Source organism: Siniperca chuatsi, linkage group LG2 (assembly GCF_020085105.1).
Source record: "Siniperca chuatsi isolate FFG_IHB_CAS linkage group LG2, ASM2008510v1, whole genome shotgun sequence".
Lineage (NCBI taxonomy): Eukaryota > Metazoa > Chordata > Actinopteri > Centrarchiformes > Sinipercidae > Siniperca > Siniperca chuatsi.
The window spans coordinates 20,319,495-20,334,222 of NC_058043.1; the positions used below are offsets into that span (position 1 = coordinate 20,319,495).

General features: G+C 40.6%; 2 protein-coding genes across 2 annotated transcripts; one reads left to right on the forward strand and one right to left on the reverse strand.

Moving 5' to 3' along the window:
* The first annotated feature begins 272 nt into the window (after window positions 1–272).
* nelfcd (negative elongation factor complex member C/D) lies at window positions 273–7,086 on the forward strand. Its single transcript, XM_044178114.1, has 15 exons — window positions 273–520; window positions 1,295–1,404; window positions 1,672–1,781; window positions 1,892–2,001; window positions 2,148–2,255; window positions 2,902–3,054; window positions 3,620–3,750; window positions 4,012–4,177; window positions 4,275–4,409; window positions 4,620–4,759; window positions 4,976–5,090; window positions 5,182–5,277; window positions 5,380–5,520; window positions 6,372–6,501; window positions 6,719–7,086. The coding sequence occupies exons 1-15, from the start codon at window positions 464–466 to the stop codon at window positions 6,751–6,753; spliced, it is 1,737 nt and encodes a 578-aa protein (XP_044034049.1). The 5' UTR covers window positions 273–463; the 3' UTR covers window positions 6,754–7,086.
* A 572-nt stretch (window positions 7,087–7,658) lies between these two features.
* ctsz (cathepsin Z) lies at window positions 7,659–14,624 on the reverse strand. Its single transcript, XM_044178207.1, has 6 exons — window positions 13,483–14,624; window positions 11,615–11,778; window positions 11,210–11,389; window positions 10,970–11,120; window positions 9,091–9,253; window positions 7,659–8,492 (listed from the first exon to the last, which is right to left on the reverse strand). The coding sequence occupies exons 1-6, from the start codon at window positions 13,608–13,610 to the stop codon at window positions 8,367–8,369; spliced, it is 912 nt and encodes a 303-aa protein (XP_044034142.1). The 5' UTR covers window positions 13,611–14,624; the 3' UTR covers window positions 7,659–8,366.
* Window positions 14,625–14,728: the final 104 nt, after the last annotated feature.

Genomic DNA, 14,728 nt, shown 5'->3' on the forward strand with positions numbered 1-14,728 from the left:
TAACATCTTAACTGACAGATTTCACTTTAATCACATAAAGGCAGTGAATTGATTCTCTACACATTTATAAATGATTATAACTGTACCATTTTCTTAACTGTGCAAATCCGGCATTAACAATTTTAGTAAAATTGTTCTGTTTTGTGCTTGATTTAGAAGTTCAACCCTTTGAAGTCAACAGACTAAACAGTTGGAATCCAAACTAATACAATGAAGTGATTAGACAGCTGTGCCTGACAGACTGAACTCAGGGAGACAGCGTCCTGTCGCGGGGGGCGTGGCCTGCTGTCCATCGGCTCGCCATTTTCCGCCTGTTGTTGTTAGCGTGCTAGCTAAACAAGCTAACTTCTTCCAGCATCTTCGACCGCTCGGCATCATCAGCGGTAAAAACAAGTCACGTCAAGATTTAAAACGCACGGCTGGGTTATTGTTGCTAGTTAAGCGTTTCTTCTTCCCCGTCATCATGGACGAGGAGTATTACAGCGGCGGTGGAGACTGGGAAGGCACGGACGGTAACTTGGTGAGCTCACGACTTGTTGCTGTCGGGCTGCTCAGACTGCTCAGTTAGTTAGCTCGGCAGCATTAGCTTAGCTGCGGCTACACGAGCTGCTGACTTGTTGGGACAAAAACCCTACATTAACGTTCAGCTAACACAGAGGGGATGTGCAGAGACAGATGTGTCCCCACAGCTGTACTGCGGAGATGTCCCGCATGGTTTGAGCTCGCAGCAGTTTAGCTATTTAGCTACAGGCTAACTGACATTACAGCTGATGGACATGCAAGTTAAAGTTGCAGGTAAACTGCGTTACTCAGCTCACTTTAATGTACCAGTAACATTTTGTTTTATCTCTTGTCACCGCGTTTTTAATTTTGGTGCGTAACATAACTTGGCAGCAGAAGCTGAATGACTTCATGCGGGGTCGGCGACACATAACTGTTTAATGATACAACACACACTGGTTTGTTTAACATTAGTTTGAAAGGGCAACTAGAAAAGACAGAAAGGAGGTAACTCGCATAGTAACTTGTGAAAAGTCTTTTTGTTGTAGACGTTTAATAAACTTTTATCTTGCTACTGAACTCAAGCACAGAGCTTTAATCTACATTTTAGTGTGCGTTAAATGTGAAGATGCTCAATCAGTCATAAAAGTGGAGCATGAAATACATACCTATGTGTTTCTATGGCACTGCTGTTGCCACTCCATAAATGTTACAGTATTTATAAAGAGAAAAGCGTGTTACTTGTTAATAAGTAAGACAGAAGAGCAGAAGCATAAACAAATGTATCTTTCAGGAGGATTATGTTGAAGGGGAAAATGATGGGAAAATCCAGGAAGATTGTCTGCAGAAATTCTCCAGCAGGGATTACATCATGGAGCCTGCCATCTTCAACACCCTGAAAACGTAAGCGCTTGTTTTCTCACACAAACATAATATTAAGTGAATTCCAGATAAATATATATATATATATATATATATATATATGTATGTATATGTGTGTGTGTGTATATGTATGTATGTACCCTTCATCCCACTGTGCAAGACACAAAACGTTTCTAAACGAGAACGAACTGCGAAAACTGCACAAGACGACAAGTGTTTTGACCAATGAGAGAAGACACACAAAGATCCGCTGAGAGGTAGATGATAGCAGCCATATTTTTCTCGCAGGTATTTCCAAGCAGGTGGCTCTCCAGAACATGTCATCCAGCTTCTCTCTGAAAACTACTCTGCTGTGGCACAGACCGTTAATCTGCTGGCAGAGTGGCTCATCCAGATGGGTAGGTAGCAGACTATGAGATCCTGCAATGTTTTCTGGGCTTGGAGTAGTCATTGCTGTGCCAAAAAGAAAAACGTTCAATAATCTGTAATTTCTTTATTGTGACTGCAGGTGTAGAGCCTGCTCAGGTCCAAGAGCGAGTAGAAAATCACCTCAAGAGTCTCCTGATAAAACACTTTGACCCTCAGAAAGCAGATTCCATTTTCACTGTTGAGGGAGAGGTGAGATTTCCGAACACGCAGTTCTAATTTTACAAATATAAGTGTTCACATATCCTGAACATGTTGTGCAAAAGATTTAGGTGTCAAGGTTACATGTAAGTGAAGCTCTTTGTGACCCAAAACAATCCAGTCTCCTGTGTTTTCAGACTCCTGCTTGGCTCGAGCAGATGATAGCACACACCACGTGGAGAGATCTTTTCTATAAGCTGGCAGAGGCTCACCCAGACTGCCTGATGCTCAACTTCACTGTAAAGGTACGGTGGTGGTAGTAGTAGTAGTTGTTCCTGGCCCAGAAGTTTAGGACATGTAATTATGCCTGAGAGTGGAGGGAGTCAATTTGAAGTATTTGAAGTCACCAACATGTGTAAAATTAAGAATAAAGGGAAGCACAAGTTCTAATTTTTATTTATGCCCTCATCAGATAAATGGAAAATAGGTTAGTGCTGAAACAGTTATTTAATGGATCAATCAATTAGGCGATTTACTGAAAATGTACTTCTTATTATCCTATCTTGTCATTTATTATGGTTAATTTATTATGGTCAATTAAATCTACAAAAATTTTGCTCGTTGAATGTGAGGATTTTTAAGTTTCATATCACTGTAAATTTAATATCTTTTTGACAGAAAAAAATAGCAATTAGCAGACATGGTTTTTGTTCTGGTAACATGAGATGGGCACTGGATATTGTTTTTGACAGTCTATAGACTAAACAATAATAGATAATCAATAATTAAAATAATTGGTCTTTCAGTGGTATGACAGATCAACATGTAGAACTGCCAGTGCCTCTTTTAAGTTCACTTTTTACATTTTAATGCCTGAACAGGTGAAAACGAATCTTTCACGAGAGTCTGTGTGTGTTGGTCATGTCACATACATTTTGCGTGTGTGTTTAGCTCATTTCAGACGCAGGTTATCAGGGCGAGATCACCAGTGTGTCTACAGCGTGTCAGCAGCTGGAGGTTTTCTCCCGGGTGTTGAGGACGTCTTTGGCCACGCTGCTGGATGGAGGAGAAGAAAACCTGGAGAAGAACCTGCCAGAATTTGCTGTGAGCCTTACTCAACTTCTCTGTTACCATGGTGCTATGAAATATAAATGTTGTTATCGCGATTTATTAATTTATTAGTCCTGCTTCCGTTACTTTACAGTGAGGATTTAATCTTTTAATACTGACACTTTAAGACCCTGATTGTAGTGCTGAAATGATCAGTCAAATGATTAATCTCTTGACAGGAAATGATCAACAATTTTGATAATTGGTTAATTATTTTTAACTCGTTTATAAAGCAAAACGGGAAAACATTCATTGATTCCAACTTCTCAAATGTGAGGATTTGCTGGTTTTCATTGTTTTATATTATTGTAAATTGGAGTTTTGGATTGTTGGTCAGATGAAACAAACAATTTGTAGACATTGTCTTGGGTTTCAGGAAGCCGTGATGGCTGTTTTTCACTCCTTCTTGTGACATTGTATAGACTAAATTATTATTTTTCTTGATTATTTACTTCGAGTTTAGTCCAAAATGAAAATAGCAAGCTGTGTTATATTAACACCAGCGTGTAAAAGTTAGTCAGTGCATCTTTGCTGAGTTGTTCCCTCCTCTCTCCTGTAGAAGATGGTGTGTCACGGCGAGCACACCTACCTCTTTGCCCAGGCGATGATGTCCATCCTCGCTCAGGAGGAACAGGGCGGTTCAGCTGTTCGTAGGATCGGCCAGGAGGTGCAGAAGTCAGCGCATGAGAGGTACCTATGTCTCTTTTTCAGCAGAATTTCACCACGACATGCCCTGTTTTCTGTTGTTTCAGGGGGTAAAATTGATCAAGTGGATCCAATTAACTGTCCAAGGTCAGAGGAGCAAGATGGTTGAGTTATCTAGATGACTTTCAAATCGGGAACATGGATTACTGTAAAAATACATGATCCGAAGGAAGAAAGTGTTCACTGTTTGGGTTGTGTGTGTAGAACAAATTTCCCTGATATTAATTCTGTGGTTTTTAATCACAGAGGTCATGATGCCAGTCAGATAACACTCGCGCTCGGTACAGCAGCAGCCTACCCTCGAGCCTGCCAGGCGCTGGGTGCCATGTTGTCCAAAGGAGCCCTGAATCCTGCAGATATCACAGTTCTGTTCAAGATGTTCAGCAGTATGGACCCGCCTCCTGTGGAGCTGGTGAGGACTGAGCGTCCTTGACCAGCCTGTTTATATCCACTACATGCTTGTTAATTAAGGTGCTGTTAACTGGAATATTTCTCTTTCTCGTCTTTAGATCAGAGTGCCTGCCTTTCTGGACCTGTTCATGCAGTCGCTGTTTAAACCTGGATCAAAGATCAACCAAGACCATAAACACAAATACATCCACATCTTGGCCTACGCTGCCAGTGTGGTTGAAACATGGAAAAAGGTACAGAGAACAGGGATGAACTTGCCGATGTATCTGTGTGTCGTTGAATAAGTTAGAGACTGAGTAACTGGTTTGAAGCAGTGATTTGATTTAGATTAACTGGCTATGGAAGTTAATTGTAAACTACTAATTCTCCATGCTCATTGTTTTCCTTTCACCGTAACAGCTGCTTCCTAAACATGTTACATCTTTCTTTCCGTTCCATCCCAGAACAAGCGAGTCAACATCAATAAAGATGAGCTTAAGTCGACTTCCAAGGCCATAGAGACTGTGCACAACCTGTGTTGCAATGAGAACAAAGGAGCTACAGAGCTGGTGGCTGAACTCGGCACTTTGTACCAGTGCATCCGGTGAGTAGACGACTGAGCTCTCGTTCTGGAAAAGCCTGCAACTTGTTATTCTCTTTAAGGGAGGGAGGTGTTGTAAAAGGCAAAACATTAATTAATGCAATTAGATGTGACTTTAAGATTACCTAAACAACTTAAAATCCAATGGGAATGTCGATACAGGGGTAAATAAATTATGACTGATTCCTGCTGACTTCATGTTTGTATGTTTGTGTTCAGGTTTCCAGTAGTTGCTATGGGGGTTTTGAAATGGGTGGACTGGACGGTGTCTGAGCCACGGTACTTCCAGCTGCAGACAGACCACACTCCAGTACATTTAGCTTTACTGGACGAGGTACGACATTACTACCAGATGAAACTGTAATTTTCATTCTTTAAGACAAGCAGTTCAATTCAATGAATGGATGAATACTTCCGCCACACAGATCTGTACGTGTCACCAGCTGCTGCACCCGCAGGTCCTCCAGCTGCTCATCAAGCTTTTTGAGACGGAGCACTCTCAGCTGGACGTCATGGAGCAGGTGCGTTTGTGTTACTCTCATGCTTCTTATTTCAGTTTTCTACAGAAGTGGGTATGTTGTAACTGTGCCACTTCTCAGCTGACAGTTTTGTTTCCCCCTCAGCTGGAGTTGAAGAAGACTCTGCTGGACCGAATGGTTCATCTGCTGAGCCGTGGCTACGTCCTGCCTGTAGTTGGTTACATTCGCAAGTGTCTGGAGAAACTCAACACGGATATCTCCCTCATTAGATATTTTGTCACTGAGGTAACTGCTGCTTCTAATCTTGATTAGTGGTAAAGAGATAAACTGTGGGAAAGGAAGTGACCTCAGTAACAGAACAGGGTGTCTGCAGGTCCTGACCGTCTCAAACAGTTACACTCAAGGCCCTAAAATGGTCTTGAATAAAGTTTAATAAATGCAAGAGATTTTGACTTCAGGGGAAGTAGCCCACCCCTACCATGATCTAATTGAAGAGTTTTGTCTTAAAGATCTATATTTTTATAATTTTATATATCAAATGACAATGTGGCAATTTGTGAAAGAGGTCGCTCGTAGTGATGAACCTACAGAGAATTATCACCTGAATCAGCAGCTCCCCTCAGCTTTACGGGAGCGTTATATTGAGTTTCAGCTCATTGTTTAGCTGTCCGGCCCACAACTTTACTGTTGGTTCACTGTCACCACCCTTAGTCTGGTTCTGCTCGAGGTTTCTGCCTCTTAAAGGAAGTTTTTCCCCATGGTGGGATTTGTTGGGTCTCTGTAAATAATATTGTAGAGAGTACGGTCGAGACCTGCGCTATATAAATAAAACTGAATTGAATCTTATAATTCGTTTTACAGCTGTTTTCACAGAAACAGCTCTAAAAGCCCACTGAACACCACCCGTTCAGCATCAAATGGCAGACATAGTGGAGCATTTAGCAGCTAAAGAGCCAGATATTTCCTTGAGGAGTTGGTAGAGCTAAAAGAGAGTGAATATTGGACTTACATTCATCAGGTGGCCAGAAAACAGGTCTGTTATACTGCTGTTTACAAATATTACTTGTATAAATAAACATTTATAAATTGTGGGTTAAAACAAACCTCAGAACAAACTCCAATATTGCAATTTATAGGTGCTGGATGTGATCGCACCCCCCTACACATCAGACTTTGTTCAGCTCTTCCTGCCCATCCTGGAGAACGACAGCATCGCAGGAACCATCCGCACAGAGGGAGAACACGATCCAGTTGCAGAGTTCATTGGTAAGTGACGTACCAACATGTCAGTAAACTCTGCATACAGTATATACTGAGGTAGAAAAACATTTCCATGTACAACAAATAAAAGCTTTGCAGGTACACAGAAATAAGCATTCATGCATGAACACAGTAAAACTAGATCGTAAAATAACGTGTTTTAAATTTAATCATCTTCCTCTTGAAGCACTAACATGTAGGTAATCGTTTCCCTGTTTTTCAGCTCATTGCAAGTCAAACTTCATCATGATAAACTGACGACATTGAAAATGTTCCTGCTGGGAGATTGTACCAGAAAGACCTAACTGACAGAAGATCTGTTATCTCCATGGTAACCAAATGCTCTGCTTGGCGTTGAAGCACATAGCTTGGAGACGGACTGTTCAGTTTGACCAAGTGAACGATTAGTTTCTGTTGAGGCAGCAAAAAGGCAAATGTGCATGAGCTGACGGAAAGTACAGTAATAAGACAGACTGGTCGAAGGAGAAGCCTCTGAAGATGCAGCTAAATGTTTTTTTCCCCCATGTGTATATTTGATTTTCTATATTTTGTTGGTTCGAGCAGTTTTAAAATAAAAACCTGAATATGTAATTTCTTGCAATTAGAATTTTTATGCAATCATAAAACATCACTTTTATTATTTTTAAGAAAATGCACAAATGATGGAGCTGTACTGCAATCTCATGTCAGCTTGTAAAACTTTACGGCTCAAAAGCACAGCAGTAAAACTAGTTCCCCATTATGGCTCAAGACTTCACACATGTAGACAGATGAAGTCTCTCTATTTTCTCAAGCAGTTTAAAATAGCATTGATCGTATCTGAATATTGACAAAGATCTGAAACCCCACAGAATGTACAGATAAGCATGAGATGTTTTCTGCACAGCACATAGCGACTTAGTTGAACTTTGACAGCACACACACCATTGACAGAAGAAATTGTGACTGTTATAATTTGACGACTTGCACGTGTGTAGATGAACAGTGGATAAATGGGTTATGCTGCAGGAGTGGGCCGAGAAGTTTCTAAAACTGTATAATCCCGTCACCATAGGAGTCCATTTGTGAAGGAGAAAACTAAACTTTTTACAGGTTTTGTTTCAGCCCTACAGACGGAGAGTGACTGATACTCACTCAAAAAAGGACAGATTTTGTGTGGAGCATCACTTTAAGTGTTGTGTTTATTGGCAAAGTTTAAAACAAAGGTAGCAATTCTTGCAGAATTTCTGATTTGTAGATTGTTCAGTGTGAAAACAAACAAATTACATAAATCTATACTTGACTGCAAGTATATGCAAGGCACACTTAGAGTTGATTCTTTTCAGTTTGTATGTACAAATCCTTTCAGGGTGTAACGCAATATTGTCAATACAATACAACCACACACTGAAAACATTCAGTGTCGGAGCAGTGCAGGACAAATTATAAACCCTGTTCTTTGGCTGAGTCCGTATGCATTGAAGAATCAAAACTATGAAAAGCTGTCTGCCCTCTTTTTAGTGTCTATAATGGCTATTCAGCATGCAGTGCTCGAATTTTGCTATAGCACAGAAATTAGTTGTACTGATGCGTTTCACTCCTCCCACTCAATTTATACATTTCAGACAGTTAGACAGCCTGCAGACCTAACTGTGGTTAAAAACTAGAAAATCTACATCAATTCAAGTAGGTCTGATATCCAGCTGGAAGACCTTGGCACTGAATTGTGAATCCGCACTACAAGTGTAAAAAATAATTGCAAAGATCTCTAAAGAAAAATTCTTATTCCCTTTTCAACATTTTGCATATAAAAAGTTTTCCTCTGCCCGAGACAGGAAGACGAGTGAAAACGAGTGTGCAATGACGACCTCTGACACTGCGGGTGCTGGTCTCTACAGGTAGGCCTTGGGGACAATTGGGTCTCCGTACATGCAGTCCTCCTCCAACGCCAGGTTGTATTGGCTTCCACTTCCTCCCTTGTAGGCGCTGGTCACGATCCTGAGCCAGCCCTTCTCACCCTGAGGAGAGCGGGGAAATTAATCAGCAACTATTCTGATAATTAATTAATTGTTATCATTTTTTAAATAACAAGCAATTTGAAGACATCACCCTGGATTTAGAAAAATTATGATTGGGCTATAAAATTATGGAGAATGCCAAACAATTCATTCATTGATTATTTTCATTATCGATTAATCTGGTGATTATTTTCTCATTGGTTGCAGCACTATTTATACAATCACTTAAACTCCACTGCAGTTTTACACAAAGGCAATTCTTCCCCCTTGCATTAACAGCCAGTTGAGGTTATGCATGGTGACCTTGCATAACTTTGGAGTTTAACTGTTTAGGTTATTTCACAGGGGAGATTTCTGCCTGTGCTGTTTTATCTGTGATCTTCTCACTGGTTTGAAGTGGTTAAAGCTCAACTGGGAAAAAAGTGATTCTTTCTTGAACTTTACAGGGGTTTTCAGGGGGATTAAGGGACATATTTTTGTAAACTGAATGAAACTGACTCGCAGAGAAACAAATCTGCTGCAAGTCGTCTTTCAGAAAGCAGGGTCCAAATATCTGACAACTATTCCTACTTTCACTGCGTGACAGATAAGGACTTACCCATGGCTCTCCCCAGGAGTTGCGTACAATCCAGTATTCAACGTTGTTTTCCACTCCCCATCCTGCCACTGACACGATGTGGTTGATGGAAGGATACTCCTGATATTCAGAGTAGAGACCTCCGGTGTAGGCATCCAGCTTGTCCGTGGCCATAATCCCACAGCTGGAGAAAACAAGCACCACAGATTACTTACTTCCGCTGGGTAAATGACTGAAATCAGATAGTGTAGCGCTGCACTGGAATGAACTACAAGAAGACGTGTACACGATAATGCACTGGAGTGAACTACAGTTATGTATAATAGTTAAGAGTGTGCCTTGAAGGAACCGGGCAGCTGAAAGTTGACGCCTGTACAAAGCAAATGACAAATGCATTAAATGACAGATCCATTAAAGTTGGCCCGGTTTCCAAACCCCGGGGCCGCAGATCGGTACGGTTCACTGAACATTTGAGTCGACATTAAGGAAACGATACGATTAAGTAAAAAATAATAATTTAATTTTTTTTAAATAAAAGCAGAATAATAATTGTATAGCTTTATAGGCTAGATTTATGGACTATTTTAGGTTATTTGTGCGGTAATTATCTTAAACATTGCCTGGTCTGACTGGGCTGTATCTTTCATCATTAGATAGGGGTAAAAGGCCTAATGTGTGTTTATAATATCCAAACATTTATTTTGAATGTAATCAGTTGGCTGGTCAACAACGTTGTCAGATGTAGAAGTGGCTCTTGCATGTGCATCTTTGATTTTATTTTTTACATTGTAACCACATTACAGCTTAAAGAGGCCTATGTTTGGGTGTGTTGCCTTGATTGACAGGTCTCTTGGACTATCAGATTTAGCCGTAGTGGCTGCTATTTGCTTGTCCCACATCAGTCTCCAGCCTGTTGCCCAAATTAACATTTTTTTCTTGCACCGAGCAAGTCAAGATAGTGGCGAGCAGTTAACCTCACATCATGTGTCAAAACATCCCATCAGAAACTGTAAAGATGATGTCACAGATGGTACTTTTTTCCCTGCAGTCTGAAGGTATGGTCACATTACACTTCCGTCCTACGAATATTCGCTCTGTTTCCCCATTCACTTCTATCGAAAGAAACGACAGACAAATTCAAATGCGCGTTTCGCTGCGATCTCCAGAAGGCTCCGGCGGAGTCGCAGGTCAGAGTTCACCTTTGTTCAGCTTTGCCCGAGTAGATGCGCTCGGTCAGCCAATAGAAACTGCTGCACTGTTTGGAAACGGAGAAGTTATTATTCTAGCTTGTTTCTTCACCATTTTTAATTCATTATCAAACTACAAACTATAGCGTCCCTCTCATACACCGTTTACAGTTTGTGATCGCTCTGATCAATATTTATTTATTATTTATTTATTTATTACACAAGTGTGGGGAAATGTCATTGAATGGAAATGAGATACAAGCGTCTAAGTCAGTCTAACGCTGCATTCAGCTGAATTCTTCTCATTCCTTTTCTTTATTTGTGGAGCTACATGGTTGTGAAAGACTTGTCAAAACTTGATAACATGAGTTCTGTCACAACTGCATCCGCTTTCAGAAGCAAATAGACTTTGACAGGAGACATTTTGACATGTCCAAATGTCTTCTGTGAAAAAGGTCTATTGAAAACCTTTCTATTTTCTCAGGCTTATAATTAGTTACTGTATGTTTTTGTCTATGCATGTCGTTGTCCGGGTTCCTCGCAGTCTTTGGGTGAGTGGGTGTTTGCATGTGCAAGTACATTGAGTTTACTTGTAATCAAATATGCTATATAATTAATTAAATGTGGCTCGTTTTTCCAAAATCAATTTTAAAAAGCTAACAGAGTGGGTTGTCTACTGCTCTGCAAAAGAAAAGCATAAATAAGATGCAAACCTAATCGGTCCTCTGGCGTAGATCTCTGCCATCATCTTCTCCCTGCCGCTGACGTCTCCAAAATCTCCCACTTTCCACAGGGTGTAGTTCTTTATAATATTGCACACACCGAAGGTGGTGCAGGTGCCGCATTCGTTGAAGGGTTTGCACTCTTTAGAGAAGGACACAGAACATGCACAGCTCAGACTCAGACAGTGTAAGTGATTGTAACCATTACTTTGTGCACTAAAGGACTCTTACTCTGGTCTTTAGCCTGGTAGTTGTTGCAGGTCTCATCTGGGATCCCGTGTTTGTTAGCGTACTCCCAAACTCCGGTGTGATCCCCTCCATGGCAACTGCCGGCATCACCACAGTCGATCACATGCTGGACAGACAGATAGGCAGATGGCCACGCTCCTTTTCGCTTGATGTTGATGCGATCTGGTGAAAGAGCAAATGCACACACAGCTTTAATACTAATGAGAAATAAAAAGCGCATCAACCACTTCCTGTTAATCAAAGTCACCTCTGTGCAAAGAGGAAGTGGAACTGCCAATCTATATTAAAATGAGTGAACAACGTCATTTGAGGACCTGCTGTTCTACACCGCCACCAAACCACAATGATTTAGCATGTTTTAACGGCAAAAACTATATTGAGTCATACCTGCCATGGCGCTGGTGCTGCCATGGGCCCAGCAGGAGCCACAGTACTGGGGAATGTGCTGGTTGCGGGTCGTGCTCACATAGTTGGTGCCATTTATGTTCCTCCAGTCCCATGATTTTGGCAGATCAGAAATGTTTAAATACTCGTGAGGTTGAGGAGCGGTCCTGTGAACGGACACGTCATTAGACACAGCAACGGCAGCACACTCAATAGTACAATAAGACACATGTAAAATAAATTCCACAATTGGATCATTTCAATCATTTATGTCACACATCAAGCAGATCATCACTGTAAACTGAATATCTTTGGGTTTCGGATCGTTGGTGAGACAAAACAAGACATCTGAAGAGGTCACCTTGGGCTCTGATGGCCATTTTTCACTATTTTTTTTACATTTTATAGCGTAAATGATTAACCAAGTAATTGGTAAAAAAATAGATTATTCCACAATGAAAATAATCATTTGCTGCTGCCATAAACATACTATACCCTAATCTTACAAATGGGTTGTCTACATTTCAGATCAGTTACAGTATGATAAGATTGTGTTAAGATTATTTTCTCACTCTTCTGTTTCATTTCCTTTCTTTAAAAATATCTTTTAGATAGACCAGATACAAACTTTAAAATGAACAGTAAAATCTGCACAGTCAAGACTCCAGAGAAGAGACCTGAGGACAAGTTTACCGTCTATGACACATATTAGACATGTTTGGGGGTTTTACCAGAGCCAGACTGATGGATTGGCCAGGTCGATATATGGGCCAATATTAACTTATTGCAGATATATTGGTCTCTGCGTCTATGTCAGCTGATAAATTGCAGTACAGAACTACCAAATATATGTTTGAGGTAATTCAGGTAATTGAGGTACGTAGTTTGTCCAGAGCACTGACAAGTCTACAGGGTATATGCAGGAATCCTGAAGTTAAATTTAATACCTTTTTAAAAAGACCCTTTCCATTAATTTTAAGACCTCATCGCCACTTTGAGTTGAATGAATTGAGTGACTATCCCAATGCAATGTTTATTAGAAAGAGTAATATCAGTAATCAGGCATGTGATTGGCAAAGGCCAAAAAAGCAATAGAAAGAAAATGTTATGTTATTTGACTAGAAACGATGCATTTTCCCATAATTTTAGACTATTATCATAACAATATTTATGAAAAGAAAACACACAGGTTGTAGTCACATTACACTCAAGACATTCGCAAGAAAAAGAGTGAAACTTTAAAAAGTGATATTTGATATTTATCTTGAAAACTTTAAATAATATAAATGGACTTCATATTCTTCACCATATTATGTACTGTATGTGCACTACTGAAGGCTTTAAAACAGCATATACAGCGTAATGTTGGGAAATAACATGTTAGTTAAATGAATAAATACATTGTTTTTATGTTTTTTTATTATAGTTTTGTTTTAACCAGTACAGTTTTTATGTCAGAGTCTTTCGGGGTTGACAGCTCAACTGTAGGGATTATTTATTTATTTATTCTAACTGTAGGGAATTTACTTACAGTGCTGATAACATCCTCAACCCGTGATTCACTAAACCTCGTGATTTGTAGAAAGTGACATCAAGGAAATGTTGAGGGCTGTTTCTGTTTGTTTCGTTTAACAGCAAGAACCAAGTACACATTTAGGAAAACAAGAATAAAACCAGAAGACAGCCGAGCACCCTACTCGACTTGTTCGTTAGTGTAAAATGAGCACACGAAGTTAACCTAATCTCTTCTGATAACTAACTGTAGCTAACGTTAGATAGCTAAATATCAGCTTTCTCCCGCAGCTACTCTATGCTTCTTCGTAACTCTTAACGAACTTATTGTGAAAAGCACACAAATCTGTTCAACTTACTTAACTCCGAAGTCGTTTCTCCTCGGTGTGCGGACGTAGCACGGCTGCTTCTGGTTAAAAAACACTCCGGCGCACACACCGGACAGCACGACTGAAATCAGGACGACGACCAAAGCTGTCCGAGCCATCTTTAACCTTGCTGAGCGGCGTTAACGGGGAGAGGAGAGGGGGAGGTCGAGGCTGGCGTCGTTAGCAGAGACCGCCTAAACACTGGCGGGTCCGTGGGGAAACCCAGTGCTGATAAACCGGCACTGCAGAGACTGCAGCCACGTGACCTGTAAAGCGCATCATATGCTGACACACACGTGCTTTACAAGGAAGTCAAGGTGATGGTTAGACAAACAATAGGCCATGCAAAGGGAATTTCATAAAACATACTTGGGATTAAGCTTTAAAATGTCGGATAACGCATTTCTATATAGGGATTAATGTAATCCACCTAATGCTACTAACGGAACAGTCGCACATCTCAAGTTTCTTTGCAGAGGCGTCGATGAACAAAGGCAACACCCCTCATTATAATGTCACTTACCACCAAAACCATCTAAACACATTTAAAGAAAGGTTACCGAAACATTAATAAAAGGTGAACCTGGACATAAAATCCAATGTAATGCAAACCCACTGAGGCTGCAGTGTTAGCAGTGTGCGGTTAACTACTGTCACATGCAGCAGCACTTCAGTCCTGACTGTTCTGCTGTCTTTGTCACTGTGATATACGCTGAAAGTGAAAACCTAATATTTTGTGATTAGCCAGATTTTTAGCCCTGACTGAAAAGCTGTCTAACCTCATAATGGTCATCATGAAGGTGCCATAAAGCTCTCAGAATCACTGAACTGTTTAACACATCAAACAGAAAGAGCAGAGAAGATGACAGAAGGTGTCATCCTCCTCGTGTTTGGAGTTGGACTTCGATGCCAACTGGCAGAGACTGGTGTTGCGATCTGGTATAAGACTTCCGCATAACTGTGTGTGACAAAGACGTTGGGCAAAAAGTAAAATCTGGCAAGGTTAACAACATCCATGGTGTGATGCTATGAAGTACTGAAGTTCATTTTAGGTGGGATCAAACTTGTGATGTGGAGAGTGCACAAGTTAATTCTTGACTGTGGAAACAGACAGAAATAATCTGAACTCAAGGTCCACTTAATAGCTTTTAACCGCACCTCTACGCAGATGGAGTTTGCTCCGCTGTCATTCTCCAAAAAACTTGTATGTGGACTTTGAGTTAAGATATCTGTGTCA